This window comes from Lacerta agilis, chromosome 3 (assembly GCF_009819535.1).
Source record: "Lacerta agilis isolate rLacAgi1 chromosome 3, rLacAgi1.pri, whole genome shotgun sequence".
Lineage (NCBI taxonomy): Eukaryota > Metazoa > Chordata > Lepidosauria > Squamata > Lacertidae > Lacerta > Lacerta agilis.
Genome location: NC_046314.1, coordinates 9835466 through 9853000, shown reverse-complemented (window position 1 = coordinate 9853000; position 17535 = coordinate 9835466). Strand labels below are relative to the sequence as shown.

Sequence of the window (17535 nt, the reverse complement as noted above, 5' to 3'; positions counted from 1 at the left end):
GGGTTCGCGTCTCCGCTCCTCCACACGCAGCTGCTGGGTGACCTTGGGCTAGTCACACTTCTCTGAAGTCTCTCAGCCCCACTCGCCTCACAGACTGTTTGTTGTGGGGCAGGAAGGGAAAGGAGAATGTTAGCCGCTTTGAGACTCCTTCGGGTAGTGATAAAGCGGGATATCAAATCCAAACTCTTCTTCTTCTTCTTCTTCTTCTACTACTACTACTATCATTGTTCTGGCTACAAACCTGTTGACACGCCCCACCTGAGATTGTTGTTAGAAGGAGCAGTTGTTTCCGTTCTTTGCTAGATGATTTCAGGGCAAAACGAAACATTTCATTACAGTCACATACAGGTTTTCCTGCTGTTATTCCATCTCTCACAGCTACAATAAACCTACCATTAAAATTATGGACTGGTCATTTCTTCATCAGGGGGCAAACGGGCAAATTTAGCAGGGGATCAAATACTCCCCCCCCCCACTCAATACATGCCACTGCAGGGGCAAAATGTAGGTTGTGGTGAACAACAAAAGAATACAATACATTTTTCGTTCTTTCTCCAAAGCTGTATTAGCCATTACAGGTATAGACCATCTTAAAACACCCGTATACAACAATTTTAAAAGATATACAAAGAAACAGCCATATAAGATATATAGTAACAGAAATTTTCATTGGAGTGTCTTCCCGCTAACCATTTACCACTGTAAGAGATACTGTTGACAGAAACTCAGCCATCCTTGCGGGTTAATATCAGACTGGTAGAATCTGATATTTTCATTGTGCCACCCATCAAACCACCCAAAAAGGAGGATAAAATGTGTTTACGTAGCTGGTTGTATAGTGGACAGTAGAAAAGAATATGTTCTACAGTGTCTGGCACATTCAAATTACATACACAATGTCTACCATTTCTAAGGATGTTTAAATAACTGCCCTTAACAAAATCTGAGGGGAAAACATTCAGTCAGGCTAACAAACATGCCCTGTGTTGGGTGGGAATGATTAACTTCGAGATATAAGTGATCCTGTTATGTTGTTCAGTCGTTCAGTCGTGTCCGACTCTTCGTCACCCCATGGACCAGAGCACGCCAGGCACCCCTATCCTCCACTGCCTCCCGGAGTTTGGCCAAACTCATGCCAGTTGCTTTGAGAACACTGTCCAACCAGCTCATCCTCTGTCGTCCCCTTCTCCTTGTGCCCTCCATCTTTCCCAACATCAGGGTCTTTTCTAGGGAGTCTTCTCTTCTCATGAGGTGGCCAAAGTATTGGAGCCTCAACTTCAGGATCTGCCCTTCCAGTGAGCACTCAGCACTGATTTCTTTAAGGATGGATAAGTTTGATCTTTTTGCAGTCCATGGGACTCTCAAGAGTCCCTGTTATAGGTTGTATTTAAACCATAGAACTTGGGGGAGCAGATTTTACAGCTGACTCAATGCTTTGTTTTTCAATATCCCTTAATCTAATACAATACCGATGTTTTTAAAATGTAGGCAGCCAAAAATAAATGTATCACAATATCTATTTTAAGAAGTTTGCCCACAGGCTGGGTGGTAGTTTGGGTAAGGTGATCAAGGCTTTGGAAACTAAGTCTTATGAGGAATGGTTGAGGGAGTTGGGTATGCTTAGCATGGATAAGAGGAAACTAAAAGGAGATATGATAGCCACCTTCAAATATCTCAAGGGCTGTCACACGGAGGATGGAGCAAACTTGTTTTCTCCTGCTCTGGAGGGTAGGACTTGAACCAATGGCTTCCGGTTACAAGAAAGGAGATTGCAACTAAGCACCAGGAAGAACTTTCCGACAGGAAGAGCTGTTTGACAGTGGAACAGGCTCCTTCGGTAGGCGGTGGACTCTCCTTCCTTGGAGGATTTTAACCAGGGGTTAGATGGTCACTTGACACGGATGATTTAGTTCAGATTCTTGCATCTCAGAGAGTTGGATGGTCCCCTTCCAAAACTACAGTTGTATGATTCTATGATGGTGTAGTCGTTAAGAGCAGTGGACTCGTAATCTGGTGAACCGGGTTCGCTTCCCAGCTCCTCCACATGCAGTTACTGGGTGACCTTGGGCTAGTCACACTTCTCTGAAGTCTCTCAACCACACTCACCTCACAGAGTGTTTGTTGTGGGGGAGGAAGGGAAAGGAGATTGTTAGCCGCTTTGAGACTCCTCAAGGGGCGTGAAAGGTGGGATATCAAGTCCAAACTCCTCCTCCTCCTCCTCCTCCTCCTCCTCCTCCTCCTCCTCCTCTTCTTTTTCTTCTTCTTCTGTCATACCTTGGATCCGGAACACTCTGGAACTCAGGCGTTTTGGCTCCCGAATGCTGCAAACCCAGAAGTGATTGTTGCGGTTTGCGAACATTCTTTTGGAACCTGAACGTCCAATAGGACTTCCGTGGCTTCTGATTGGCTGCAGGAGTGATTTGGTTTTCAAACATTTTAGAAGTCGAATGGACTTACACAACTGATCTGAAATTATGCCAGCTTTGGGGAGACCCAAAGCTTGGGCCCAATTTCATGCCATGTAAAATACAGAATAAATGACAAATAATTTATCTGCAATCACTCTAGAAGAAAACCCCCCAGCAAATGTTTCCATTGTTGGTTTATTCCTTTGCCCTGCTCCTAATGGGTTTCAATAGATCACAGGATTGGATCTCTAACCCATGTGACAGCCTGGCTCTCCTGATAATAATAATTATCGTTATTATGCTTAGTTATTTGGGTGCCTAGGAACAAGTTGACACCACGATTCTTTACGGTGAACTCAGTTGTCTTTCCTTCTATGTAAGCGAGTTCATAGTTGTGGTCTTGGAAATGTTATTCTAAATCTTTCTCTTTAAATACCTTGCATTTTGCCTTTAAGAACCATTGCACGGTGTCTACTAGTCTTTGGTTTTTGTGTGAATGAATGTTGTTTGCTGTTGCTACCTGGAGCCTTGCCTTGACTAAATTAGTTCTTGTTAGCAGAAAAAGGTACAGCCACAGCATTTTTTTAGCCTGCGCAAGTAGGAGGAAAGGTAATTTTCATTTATTTCCAAAAAATTATTACATTATTTTATTAGCTCTTTAAAATTTATTTAAATTCTTTACTTGAAAAAAGGGGGTATCGTATTTTAATTAGTAACAGTGTCAAAAGAGAGCTAGATTAATTATTGGAAATAACGCCATCCAGATGGTTTTAATTTTCACAGCAGGGAACCGACATCTTTTTAAGGTGATATTTTTCAAATTAAAATCAGCCTGGGTATTACTCATACTTGTTTTAGTTTGAGGGTGAGGTGATGTATCTTGTAGTTTTGAAACTACCCAGCTTTCATGGGAATGTTTTGGAAAAGGGAGACAAATGTGAATTTTAAAAGATGCAGACCTGCTTTACATACATGATTGAAATCCACCATTTGGCTCAGGATGCAATGGGCAATGTGAAATCTTTTTGTGATTATGTTTTGTTGTTGAATCCACAGGACAAAGTTCACTGAAAGTTGTTTTTATCTGACAATCAACATTATGCATAGCACAAAGACTGTATTCCCTCCCCCCCTTGACATATGAATAACAGAAACATGAGAGGACAGAAGCCATGAGAATAACGAGAACACAAAGCTGCCTTATACTGCCTACTCTGGCTGGCAGCAGCTCTCCTGGACCTCTGGGATATGTCTTTCTCTTTGGCAAAGGTCTTTTCCTGCTCCCTGAGAACCTTAAACAGGAAATGCTGGGGGTCAACAGAACATGGGGTCTCCTGGAAGCACAGTACCTGCTCTGCCACAGGCCAGTGGCTCCCCACTCTCTGCCCTCTTACTAGGGCTGGACCAAGACATTTTGATGCCTGAGGTGGTGTTGGGTGATTGACAGGTGCATAACCCCACCCACCCGACAAACTTGGTCTGCAGGGTGTGTGAGAGAAAAGGATCCAGTCTGCTGGCTGAATCCAGTGGCAGACCAGCATGCTCTGGCACTGGCAGTGGTGAGCAGGTGGGGGGCATGGCTGGCGCGCATCCCTGGGGGTGTGGCGCGTGTCCTGGGGCATGGCACACTGCCTGCAGGTGCGTGGCGCACAGCGCAGTTGGGTGCACAGCGAGCGTCCGGGTGTGTGTGGCCGAGATGGTACCCCCCTCCCCGATGGTGCCGGGGGCAGTGCACTCCCCTCGCCCCCCCTCATTCCTCTGCCAGTGGCTGTATCCAGTTCCTTTCCCTTGATCTATCCTATCTATTGGTACAGCCGTACCTTAGAAGTCAAATGGAATATGTTCCGGAACTCCTGAAATGTTCAAAAACCAAATCGCGGCTTCTGATTGGCCGCGGGAAGCTCCTGCAGCCAATCAGAAGCCCCGGCGGACGTTTGGCTTCCAAAGGACCGTTTGCGAACTAGAACAATCACTTCCGGGTTTGCGGCGTCCGGGAGCCAAAACGTCCGAGTTCCAGGGCGTTCGGGATCCATGCTACGACTGTATTCTTATTATTTATTACATTTATATGGTGTCTTTTATATCTTATGGTGGTTCACATTACACTGTGCCAAGTGGTCTTAGAACAGCAGCACAACAAGGTCTCTCCAGTGCCTTAAAAGAAAAGTACTAAAAAAGTGCCTCTACTCCCCATGAAGTTGTTACAGGAAGTGCCACACTTTTAACATTTGGGGGGGGGATAAGGTGCAGTCACTGCATACCCTTGAGTACCCCCAGAAAGCTTCCCCCCTTTTATTTAGTTCTTTCCAACAGGACCTATAGTCAGTAGGACTCGCTTTTGTGATGTGGAACCTGAAGGCCACGTTTGCCAGGCAGTGGCGTGGTTTGTTTTATAGAAATAATGCAACATATCCCCAACTCTACAGGGTTCTGTTGACTGTTGTGGCAGCCTTATATTCCTATAAAATTCTAGCATAAGCAGTCATGTAATTGGTAGCTCATGAGGGCTAGTGTGTCTCTGTTTTTTGCTTGTCTTCTCCTCTGCCCCAGGGATACAGCACAGATGCTCTGTCTCACCTCAAAAGATTATGCAAAAACGGGTACCGTATTTTTCGCTCCATAAGACACACTTTTTTTCCTCCTAAAAAGTAAGGGGAAATATCTGTGCGTCTTATGGAGTGAATGGTGGTCCCTGGAGCTGAATTGCCCAGGGGCCAAAAGAGGATCATGCTTTTTATTTTACAAAGAGAAAAAGGGGGTGTTGAAAGGACCCCGCTCAGCAGCTGATCAGCAAGAGATCGGGAGAGAGATAAGAGTCCCCGGTCCCTTTCAGCCCCGCCCTCTTGCCCAGGCCTCCATTGTTGAATGCAGAGGGAGGTTGTTTGTTTCCCCAGAGACATGTGACTGGCTGATTAGATTATCTGTCTGCAGGAAACTGTAGAAAAGGCTCCCTTTCCTTTAGAAGCTGCAGAAATGTGAGTTGAACCCCATAAAAACGGGGCTTTTCCTCTTTGCTTTTCCCCCTCTGCAAAAGGAGCTTTGCTTTTCCCCCTTTGCAAAAAAAGCTGCAAAACTTTTAGCTGATCCTCAAAAAAACAGGGTTTTCCCCTTTGCAAAAAAGCTGCAAAACTTTTAGCTGATCCTCAAAAAAACAGGGCTTTTCCCTTTGCAAAAAAGCTGCAAAACCTTTAGCTGATCCTCAAAAAAAACAACGGGGCTTTTAGATGAGGAAAACCAGAAAAAAAAATTCCCTTGTTTCCTCCTCTAAAAATGAGGTGCGCCCTATGGTCCGGTGCGCCGTATGGAGTGAAAAATATGGTATCTTCTTCTTTACTCATTCGCTCTGTGACCGGTCTGGTAAATGCCTGTTTTCTTCTTCTTCCTTTACAAGCCCAGCTTCTAGTGGAAACAGACACATTTGGCAGTCAAGTCCGGATCAAAGGGAAAGAGACAGACTTTTACCTTTGCATGAACAGGAAAGGCAAGCTAATAGGGAAGGTAAGTGTTTTCTATTAATTCATTTGTAATATGAGCGTTACCTTTAGCAGTGACTGCGAACCCCATAATGATGTGTTCTGAACTTTGCCTGTCAACCCCAAATGAAAAGCAGGACTTGAGGAATGTGGAATTCTTAAAGCATTCAAGCCTTTACTTTAAGAAAAGGGGGGGAGGGAGAGAAAAAGAAACCCCCCCAATCCATAAAATTAAGTACTGTGGCTAACCACTGGGGTTTTATTACTGATTTCTTTGGGTACACACAGGTTTCCATTTTACAGTTGCATAAATTGATAAAAGATGTGTGTATCTCTCCAAAACAATTGAGAGCTTGCGTTACATGATATAAATCTCTCCTACCTTGGTGGTTTAAATAAATAAATAAAAATGCACACAGGCACATACATAAAAGGAACTGTCGTCTCAGTTTTTTAAGGGGTTTGGCTGTGCAATCCCTGAGCGAAGAGTAAAAATATAACGCCATAAAGTTAATATTGCAATCTTGAGATTTTATGAAGGGTGGGCTTCGTGGTTGTAGCATTACAGAAATATTTTGTTACCTTTGATCCTGCCCCCAGCAGATGCATGCAACAAACGACATAGCTGAGCATCTTCGCTGATATTACATTTAAACGAATTCACTTGTTTTTCGTAACTTTCACTGTTTCCCACACACCAGCATTGTTGGCAAGCCTGGACTTTGACACAAACAGAGGAGGGTTTTTTTAAAAAAAAATAAAATAAAAAATAAAATAAAAAATGCCCTCCTTGGCTACTACACAGAATTAAAACTTTTAACATTGCCACCATGACGAGAAAAATAAAAGGTCATGGGTAGAAGTGAATTTATTTTTGAATCAGGAAAGGCCTAGAACTCCAAACTACATTCCCAAATGGAAACCAGGTGCCAGAGCTGCTGCAGTGGGATGTTATTGGATTCTGAGAAGACAGCTGTGCGAGATGTGTATTGAACCCAGCAGCCTATGCTCATGCCAGCTGGACTAGCTATGGGCTTTAGAGTAGCTATGTGCAATCAGTGACCAGCAGTGGCAATAGGATTTTACTGGTGTTGCATGATCTATTGTTAACGCACAGACCTCCGCTGGCTTGTACCACTGCTGTTATTGCCTTAACACCCGTGGTACCTGCGATTCAAATCTGGTTTTGCTGGGGCGCCTCTGCTGCTGCTTGCATGATGGGCAAAGGTCAGAAAACACCCTCATTGTTGTTGTTGTTGTTCAGTCGTTCAGTCGTGTCCGACTCTTCGTGACCCCATGGACCAGAGCATGCCAGGCACGCCTATCCTCCACTGCCTCCCACAGTTTGGCCAAACTCATGCCAGTCACTTCGAGAACACTGTCCAACCATCTCATCCTCTGTCGTCCCCTTCTCCTTATGCCCTCCATCTTTCCCAACATCAGGGTCTTTTCCAGGGAGTCTTCTCTTCTCATGAGGTGGCCAAAGTACTGGAGCCTCAACTTCAGGATCTGTCCTTCTAGTGAGCACTCAGGGCCGATTTCCTTGAGAATGGATAGGTTTGATCTTCTTGCAGTCCATGGGACTCTCAAGAGTCTCCTCCAGCACCATGATTCAAAAGCATCAATTCTTCGGCGATCAGCCTTCTTGATGGTCCAGCTCTCACTTCCGTACATTACTACTGGGAAAACCATAGCTTTAACTATACGGACCTTTGTCGGCAAGGTGATGTCTTTGCTTTTTAAGATGCTGTCTAGGTTTGTCATTGCTTTTCTCCCAAGAAGCAGGCGTCTTCTAATTTCGTGACTGCTGTCACCATCTGCAGTGATCAGAGTTTGGACCAAACGTGATCCACCTGGAGTAGGAACTGGCAAGCCACTCTAGTATCCCTGCCAAGAAAACTCCATGGACAAAGACAACAGGCATATAAAAGCCGAAAACACCCTCAATCCAAAACAAATGAAAAATAGGGTTCTAGCTGGATTTTGGTACACCGCCCTGGAGTCTTTCGGTGAAGGGAGGTTAAATACTTTGCACAGATAAATAAAAGTTTGGGAACGGCCAAGTTTCCATATGCCCTACGGTCTCACGGTGCTTTCAGGTTACTTGCATAATTGAAATACTTGTTTCCGAGCTTAAAACTGGAAATGGGGTGCTGTTTGAAGTATCAAGGGGGTAGAATATTCAGCTACAAACTAGTGGAGTAACAGCTGGTGTTGGTAAAGGTTAGCTGTTGAGAAATGCAGATCAGAGGACACGTGGCTTTAGAAATGGAAGGAATTACAACATTTCAGTTCAAAGTCTCCAAAGTGAAATCTTTTAATTTCAATATTTGAACCCCAGCCAGCGTGTAATTCTAGTTTTTAATATAAGTGGAAGGTTTCGTTCCTTCCATGTGACTTTTTACGGTGTCAGATTATAAAATTATAAGCCTGAATTTTGTGTGTGTGTGTGTGTGTGTGTGTGTGTGTGTATCACATTAGATTATTTTTCCTCCCCCCTGCCTTATCCTACCGCAATTGCTGACAAGTTCATAAAATACATTGGCCTGAGCAAGAGGGTTACTGTGTGAACATTCCATTTTGGAAGGAAAATCTTCCCGTCCAGATGCATTGCCCATTATTAACAGCTTTTCTTTTTAAAGAAGAAGAAAAAAGAGAAACAAATATTAGCGATACCAAAGGGTATGTTTTTAATTAGTATCATCGTTTCAGCTCTTTTTGTGGCAATAGCTTGAGTAACTGCGTTTTTAATATACCAAATGCTTTCTAAACAGCCAGTAAACCCCTGGATGCAAGGGGTTTGTGCCTGTGTTATGATACAAATATTTCAGTCTACCCTGGGAGCGAAAGAAACCCATAAAGCTCTTTTGCAATCACCCCGGAGTGTTCGCTTGCCAATAATGAAACTGTGGGCTGTGATTTCCCTTCCCCTCCCACTCATTTCCTATCGACTTACTCTGTGTAACTCTTAACTATACCAACACATGCCATCTGGCTTTCTTCTCCTTCTCGGCGAACATCTTTGGATGCTCCCCCAGTGGAAAACCTGGTTTGAGTTTAAAATCTTTGTTTCATATAATCATCTACAAAGGGTATTACAAATGAGAGCAGGTTGTTGCTATCCTCAATTTGGGGACGTCTGACAAAAGTTAACCATTTCAGAAGCAGGGGGTGCTACCTACCTTGAAGCTTGTTAGACTGACTACCCAGGCACGGGTGCGAATCCTTGGACCTCAAAAGGGCAAGCTTTCTTTCTTTCTTTCTTCCTTCCCCTCTTTCCTTTGTCGAAGCTAATTTACATCTCCACCAGCTAGCACTTCTGTGCCAAGCTTTCCAATGGAGCCGTCTCAGGATCCTGGAATGTAATCTCCTTGGAGTCTCCCCCCCTCCTCCCCCCCCCGTTCATTATTGTTTGTCACTTCGCAGCTAGATTTGGCTATAATATTACGAACAGGATTCTAAATCTGTTTATTGTATGTTTGTGTTCCGTGCATACACACAGCTGGTCTACATTAACGGAAAAAATGTAGCGAAATCAGCCAACGTAGCAAATATAGCTAGTGTAGACAAGGCTAATAGTTTTAAACATGAGCGGGCTAGTCAAGGTCAAGGCTATATATCATTTCATTTATTCCAGTTTAAATGGAGGCAAGCCTGCCTGCACTGCCCATTCCCTCTCTCTAATATTGAAAACATGCATTTAACCCACCCCTCTAAGTTTTGATTTTCATGTTGAATTTTGCATATATATATATATATATATATATATATATATATATATATATATATATATATAAACACACATGCAAAATACAGGCAAATTGCTGGAATAATTGTAACCCAGAGGTCCTTTGCTCAGAAAAGGCTGGGCAAAATCCCCCAAGGGCTGTTTTTAAGGCTTCGTTGACCTGCACAGTCCTTGTGTTCCGTCTGTACAGAGGGTTTTTCAGGAATATCCAGCTGAATGGTCAGGAAGAACATATTCCTTCCTTCCAGCAAGTTGTGTCTGCTTCTCTGTAGGACTTGACCATCACTGGTTAACTAGGTGGGAGTTATCCTGGAATGATGGAGTGCTAATTAGATTTACCTGTATATGATCCCACACCCTCTGCTGATAATCTACAGTATTCACAAATATCATAGAAGCTATGGCTTTCCTAGAATTTTGGGACAGGAGACTAGTTTCCCCCCACCGTTTTCTTTTTAAAGCAGAGCTCCTGTTTAGCTGAGAATGCCATCAACTCTATGATAGGCTAACAGACCATGTTCAATTGCTAGGGGGCATGGATCTGTCTAGCAAGTTTGGAAAGGGAATGCAGGGACCCCAATAGCACCTTGGAAAGCACTGTACTAGATATGTCCAAATTGCCCTTATCCAAGGCAAGGGAGAAGCAGGCCAGGAAGGAAGCAGCACAGATTCAGGTTCAGCAGCTCAGTGGAGCAGGCAGCTGGAGCCCTCCTAAGGAACAATCTCACCAACCAGCCAGGATACCAGGGGCACTTATTCCTCTTTTTCTGAGATGCCAGAGGATTTGCAAAGCTTACTTATGACTCATCTGAATGATTCTGGGAAATGTATAGGCCAGAATGCTAGGCTCCAAGGCAGAGCATCGTCCAGGAAAGATAGGGTTTGATGGCTCTTCTGAACCAGCACTGTTATACCATCAGTTTGGATCTGGTGGTGGGTGGTAGGAGCAAGTTGTCTGCCTTGGAGCTGTCCGTGGTGCTGCAATTTATCTCCTGTTCTGATATCTAGTTTCATATGAAACCTTCTGTCTCCAGCTGCCCTTCTTTGACTCCCTCACAGCTAATCAGCTCTGAGTTGCTGCTGCTTACTACAAATTGCACGTCCCATGTAGCTCCACTTGGTCCCCAGTTCTACTCCTGCAGGCATCAAACGGCCAAGAAAGGACACTAGGAAACCTTCTGTAGCAAATACAGTCAGTAGGCTGTGACAATACGCTAAGCTCCTTTGGGAGGAATGGTGGAATAGAAATGTAATAAATAATAACAGGTTTAATAGCAGTAGTAGCAGTAGTACCAATTCCACCACTATATTTTAAGTAAGCAGTTTGGGATCCAGAAGGTGAAGCATTGCTGGACTCTGTTGGCTGAAAAACTAGAAATCAGACCTTGGATATCTCTCAAAGACACTAGTGGATTATTTGGCTAGCTCTCCAAATTTACTAAATGTAATAAAATCACCTCAAATACTGGTGCTTTCATAGGTAGCAAGTAAGTGATTTTTTTTGGGGGGGGGGAATGAATACAAGGGTTCCCTTTCCAGCACAATCATTTCCATTAGACTGGCCGTATCAAGGAACTTACAGACTTTTCTTCTAGTTTTCTGGTTGTAGGGTTGTTGTTGTTTTTTTTGGTCTTGCTAACTTCTTTCACTCATATATTTTAAAATATAATGCTAATATATATGAAGGAATTGCATTTACATTATGCAGCACACTGTTCCCACGCCAAATTAGCTCCATAACCTTTCCCATATCTGTTCAAGATTTCTTTAGAAGCCACAAGGACTTGAAATTCAAACCATCCAGGAAATCACCTTAATATTTTCATTATTTTTTGAGATAACTTTGGAATTTTAAATGTTTTATTCTTTCCACCCTTTCCTGCATCTTTCATGAGCAGTTTTTCCCGTGCTCACATCAAGGCCTGAAGCACATAAGTCACTCACTCTGCATGGTCTGAACTTGAACTCACTATACAATGAAAACAGATGAAGCAAGGTTTTTCACTGGGAAACTTTAAGATTTTCTGGTGAGATAACTGCTTTCCAAGCCAATATATATTTAAAGTTACCAGAGAGTTGCTACAGTAATACCAGATGGTGGGGATCTCTGTAGTTTTGGAGGACCACAAACAAATTGTTGCTTGATGCCAAAGACTACGCTGGCTAAACTTTAACATTGACTCCTGCCAGAAGTGTTCGTCGAAGGGTAATAGGGATTTGGGTTTGTTTACATTGCAGCTTTAAAATGGAGGTTATTTTGCAGTGTGTGTGTGTATTAATACAAAAAGCTTTCATTGTGGAAACCCAAAGAGCAATCATCCCTTGGAAAGGAATGACCACGATCTCCTGTTTAACATGGTTGGGTCTACTGACATGTCTGCACACATCAAATTTGTTGTCGTTTAGTCGTGTCCGACTCTTCGTGACCCCATGGACCAGAGCACGCCAGGCACTCCTGTCTTCCACTGCCTCCCGCAGTTTGGTCAGACTCATCTTGGTAGCTTTGAGAACACTGTCCAACCATCTCGTCCTCTGTCGTCCCCTTCTCCTTGTGCCCTCCATCTTTCCCAACATCAGGGTCTTTTCCAGGGAGTCTTCTCTTCTCACAAGGTGGCCAAAGTATTGGAGCCTCAGCTTCGGGATCTGTCCTTCCAGTGAGCACTCAGGGCTGATTTCTTTCAGAATGGATAGGTTTGATCTTCTTGCAGTCCATGGGACTCTCAAGAGTCTCCTCCAACACCATAATTCAAAAGCATCAATTCTTCGGCAATCAGCCTTCTTTATGGTCCAGCTCTCACTTCCATACATCACTACGGGGTAAACCATAGCTTTAACTATATGGGCCATTGTCGGCAAGGTGATGTCTCTGCTTTTTAAGATGCTGTCTAGGTTTGTCATCGCTTTTCTCCCAAGAAGCAGGCGTATTTCGATTTACTTACCCTTCAAAGGCATTCCAGGGATATGCTCATCCTTGGAGGTAGACATTAGGGTTGTGGGTTTTTTGTCTCTCAACCGGGTAGATGAATTAGTCAAAAGTCCTTCAATTAACTGCACACACCTGAGTAATTGTGCATTGAACTGTATTTTTTAAAATTACTATTTTTAATAAAGGAACACTGTCCAACCATCTCATCCTCTGTCGTCCCCTTCTCCTTGTGCCCTCAATCTTTCCCAACATCAGGGTCTTTTCCAGGGAGTCTTCTCTGAATAAATAATATTGCCCAGTAACAAAAGAACCCCCCTGCTTCCTGATCAAGGTGATAGGAGGGGTATCTTTTCGGGTATAGAAAATGAAGCGTTCTTTTAATTATTATTATTATTTACAAAGAGGAAGAAGAAATACTGAGTGGAAAGGACAGCATGGGAGAAGGTCCCCTTGCTTCAGGCAGATGGGCGATTTCACATTTGGATGTTCCTCATTTTAAAACAGTGGCTCCCAACCTTTTTTGGGGGGGCATGCCCCACCTAACCATCTCTAAAATCCTGATGTCTGCCCCCGTGACATATAATTCTTATTATTCAAAAAGTGATCTATTCACTTGGAGGAAGCCTAAAAGGCCATTAACTGTTAATAACTCGTTCTCAAATTGCCCCCCCCTAAAAATCAAATTGCCCCCTTGCAGGGCTTGTGCCCCACGTTGGGAACCATGGTTTTAAAAGCATTGACAGCACCCCAAACCCAAAAACTGGGGTGAAAATTCCAAACCTGTGACTCTTCCCCCACACATAAAAATACATGACTGAAACATATATCTACAGTCATTTCTGGTAACAAAGATACCAAACCACTGAAAAGCAGATTCAGGGCTCCCTCCCCGTTTTCAAAGTGTGAAGCAACTTGCAGCTTCACCTCAATAAGTCTGTCAAATTAAAAACGATGTGTTCCATCTTTGAAACTAAATGTGGTTGCAAAAGGCAGACATGTCTTCCTAGATGAGTGAAGGTCTAGAGAGGAAAGTTAGAGAGAATGACTGGAGGAAAAACACGAGGGCATTTTACTTAGATTCACGCAATACGTATGGCTCAGTTGTGAATTCACTGGGGAATCTATTCAGTTATGACGAAATGCACACACACACACACACACACATATACAGGTGAAACTCGAAAAATTAGAATATCGTGGAAAGGTTCATTTCTTTCAGTAATTCAACTTAAAAGGCGAAACTAATATATGAGATAGACTCATGACATGCAAAGCGAGATATGTCAAGCCTTTATTTGTTATAATTGTGATGATTATGGCGTACAACTGATGAGAACCCAAAATTAACAATTTCAACTTGGGGGTTTTCATCAGCTGAACACCAAAATCATCACAATTGTAACAAATAAAGGCTCGACATAACTCTCTTTGCATGTCATGAGTCTATCTCATACATTAAACTCGAGTAGCTAATGAAAACAATTGCTTACATAAATGGACTTTTCCACGATATTCTAATTTTTTGAGTTTCACCTGTATACTGGTAAAGTAAAGTGCAGCTCAGCTTAGAGAGAGGTGCTTCCTTCCTCCTTGTGTTTCCAGGAAGTTTCCTGCATTGGAGCCTCATGGTCCCAGATATCTGTGGCAATTTCTCAGAGGGCTTTGGATGCCCTTGCTTGTAGGAACCACTAATGTGAATGGGGTATGCATTGCCATACGCCCAAATGTGGTTGCAGGCTGGGTTCTTCCTTGCTTTCAATGGGATGTGTGTCTGACTCCACACCCGAATGCACATTCCGTAATGATTTGTCAACCTTCTGGGTAGCTTGCGCAAGCATTTTCCTTCCCTAGATCATGATTTCAATGCAAACACAAGAATTCAAAACAAGTTATTAGAAATGACTGCTGAGGACCAGCCCAATGCCAGCTGACTTAATCCTTCGTGGTCAAATTAGCTGAGCATTTAGTTGAGGGTGTTTTCGGGACAGGCTAGTCTGCCTAGGAGCAAAGGGCTGGACTAGATGATCTGTTGAAGTCTTACATCCAAATCAGTGTTCTTGAAACCTGGGACAATTTTGGGTCCCATCATCTCTGACCATTGGCTAAGCAAGCTGGGGCTGATGGGTGGGAGGTCCACCCAAGGATTTTCAAGCAAGGAACCTTACATGAGGTCCAGCGCCGAGGGCCTTCTGGTGGTTCCCTCACTGCGAGAAGTGAGGTTACAGGGAACCAGACAGAGGGCCTTCTCGGTAGTGGCACCCGCTCTGTGGAACGCCTTCCCATCAGATGTCAAGGAAATAAACAACTACCTGACGTTTAGAAGACATCTGAAAGCAGCCCTGTTTAGGGAAGTTTTTTTTAATGTTTGATCTTTTATCGTGTTTTTAATGTTCTGTTGGGAGCCACCCAGAGTGGCTGGAGAAACCCAGTCAGATGGGCAGGGTATTAATAAATTATTATTATTCTCTTTTTTAAAATAAACTACCTCTTTTTTGTATTTTTGGCCAGGATTTGGTGCAAATTGCAGGCATGGCCTCCCCTTCTGATGGGATGAAGCCTGGCATATTTAAAAAATATAGGGCAAACTTTAGCATTTTAGGGAAAACAGAAATCACATTCTCTCCCTTGTTTTTTTTTTGGTGGGGGGCAGGGCGGCTGATGATACGTGGGATTTCTGGGTAAGAAATCTTCCAAAGTCCAGACAAAGAAGTAGACCACCGCAATTGTCTAACTAGGTACTATGGAAGACTTTCCTGAATATCTCAGATTTGCCTCGTTATTGGAGGGACACACAGAGCCTGTGCATCCCCCTAATACCTAGATCAAAATTTGAAGTTGTTCAGTTTATTGCTGCATCACTAAAGGAAACATACGAAGCAAGTAATGGTAATAGGATTTTTCACACACTCCACTGCTGACATTTGAAAAGCTGTGAATCATTCTATCAGTGACTGTAAAATTCAGTGAATGTATCCAGCTTTGTCATGCTGGCCACATGACCTGGAAGCTGTACGCCGGCTCCCTCGGCCAGTAACGCGAGATGAGCGCCACAACCCCAGAGTCGGACACGACTGGACCTAATGGTCAGGGGTCCCTTTACCCTTTACCTTTATCCATTCTGTTAAGGCATACATTTCCTCTGTTAGTTAAGCTGGATTTTGACTGCGTATTTTAAAAATGGAAGTTATTAATGTATATAAACAACGACCTTTCTGTTGTGGTTGAATCCCAATTTGATTACTCTGCCAGGTGGGTAATTTTTAAAATGCTACAAAATGTCAATCTGACATGCAGTAGAACAAAAAATAAAATAAAATAAAATGTAAATATTTAAGATCTCTGCTAAGCTGTTGTATATTATCGTCAGTTTGTGCTGTCTTCAAAGCGCTTCAGATTTTGCCGAAAGATACTGGTGGCAGGTTTGTTGAGGGTAGGAATTTCGCTAACTCACCCAAACCATGGACACAATTCTCTTCCCATTCCGACATCCCACGGTCCTTATCTGAGCTCCATCTTCAACGAACAGGACTTTTAATGATATCAGGGGCAGCTTTTCACATCAGATTACTGGAGGCAATAGAAGGAGCAGATCACAAGGGAGAATTTTAGCACATAGAAGTGAAGTGGGCAGACTTCAGGCTTTCCGGATCTGTTTTGGTTTTTTTTTTTTTTTGAGTTTTACAAGAACCACAAGATCTACCAATAAGGGCCAGGCATAAAAGCTAGAATTAATGAACAGGATGCCTTAGAGTATATCCTGTGCCTTAGGAATTTGTGCTCAGTACCAGAACTGAACTGAGCTCATTGTCATTTCACACAGAAGTCTGTTTCTGGTTAGCTGCCCTCATTTCAGCACTCAGCTGGGGGAGAAGTCATTTTGTTGTTAAACTGTTGGGAATTAGGAACCCTTGCTGATCAGCTGAAGACCTCCCTGAGTCCTGCCAGTTGATTCCGGTCTACATTTAGGAGAACTAACAGTAAGAGGTCAAAATGAGGTCTCAGTTGTGTGACCTCAAAAATGGGGCTAAACACCTGTCTGTGCATCCCTGCTGTACCTGTTTTGCCTTAGAGTGGTAGTACCTGAATAGGGCTTTTTAAAATACTTCCTATCTTGGGGTTTGATTGCACTTCCTTTGCCTCCCCCCCCCCCGCTTCTTCCTCATTCTACATTCATCGATAGAGCAATCTGACTACAGATTAAGAGTAGCATTTTTCAGTGGTGGGACACAGTTGTACCAAGTTTTTCTAAGAGCTGTTTGACAGCGGAATGGACTCCCTCGGGAGGTGGTGCCCTCTCCTTCATTGGAGGTGTTTAAGCAGAGGTTGGCTGGCCACCTGCCATCTTTAGTTGAGATTCCTGCGTTGCAGGGGGGTGTACTAGATGACCCTTGGTGTCCCTTCCAACACTACGATTCTATGGTTCCATGATTATAAGCATCTGGGGGATATTCTTACAGGACCACCTCTCCTGGTATGTCCTGCAGAGGACCCTAAGGTCCATGAATAATAATAGCTTAAGGGTCCCGGGCCCTAAAGAAGCCAGATTATCCTCCACCAGGGCCAGGGCTTTTTCAGTGATGGCTCCGACCTGGTGGAATGCTCTGTCCCACGAGACTAGGGCCCTGCAGGACTTGTTCTCCTTCCACGGGGCCTGTAAGACAGAGCTATTCTGCCTGGCCTTCAATTTGAATTAGCCTTTTTCTATGAAGAAACCCTTTCTGGGACCCCACATTTAAATTCTTCCCTGCTCTCCTCACTGGCCTTAGCAGGACCAACTTGGGCAGTTAGCCCTGGTGATCACTTGATGTTTACTGAACTGCCCCCCCCCAAAATAACCCTGATTTTTTTTTTTAAAAAAATTATTGACATGGATGCCACATTTATGTTATATTTTATGCTGTTTTTTAAAGTCGTTTTTAACCAATGTTTCTTATTTGTTGTTAGCTGCCCTGAGCCCGGTTTTTAAATCGGGAAGGGTGG

General features: G+C 43.5%; 1 protein-coding gene across 1 annotated transcript in view; it reads left to right on the top strand.

Annotated features, from left to right (window-relative positions):
* Positions 1 to 17535, top strand: part of FGF18 (fibroblast growth factor 18) — a 125719-nt gene that overhangs the window by 92688 nt on the left and 15496 nt on the right. Inside the window, 1 exon segment of the mRNA XM_033142818.1 lies at positions 5800 to 5906. Coding sequence (XP_032998709.1) covers positions 5800 to 5906 — 107 coding nt within the window.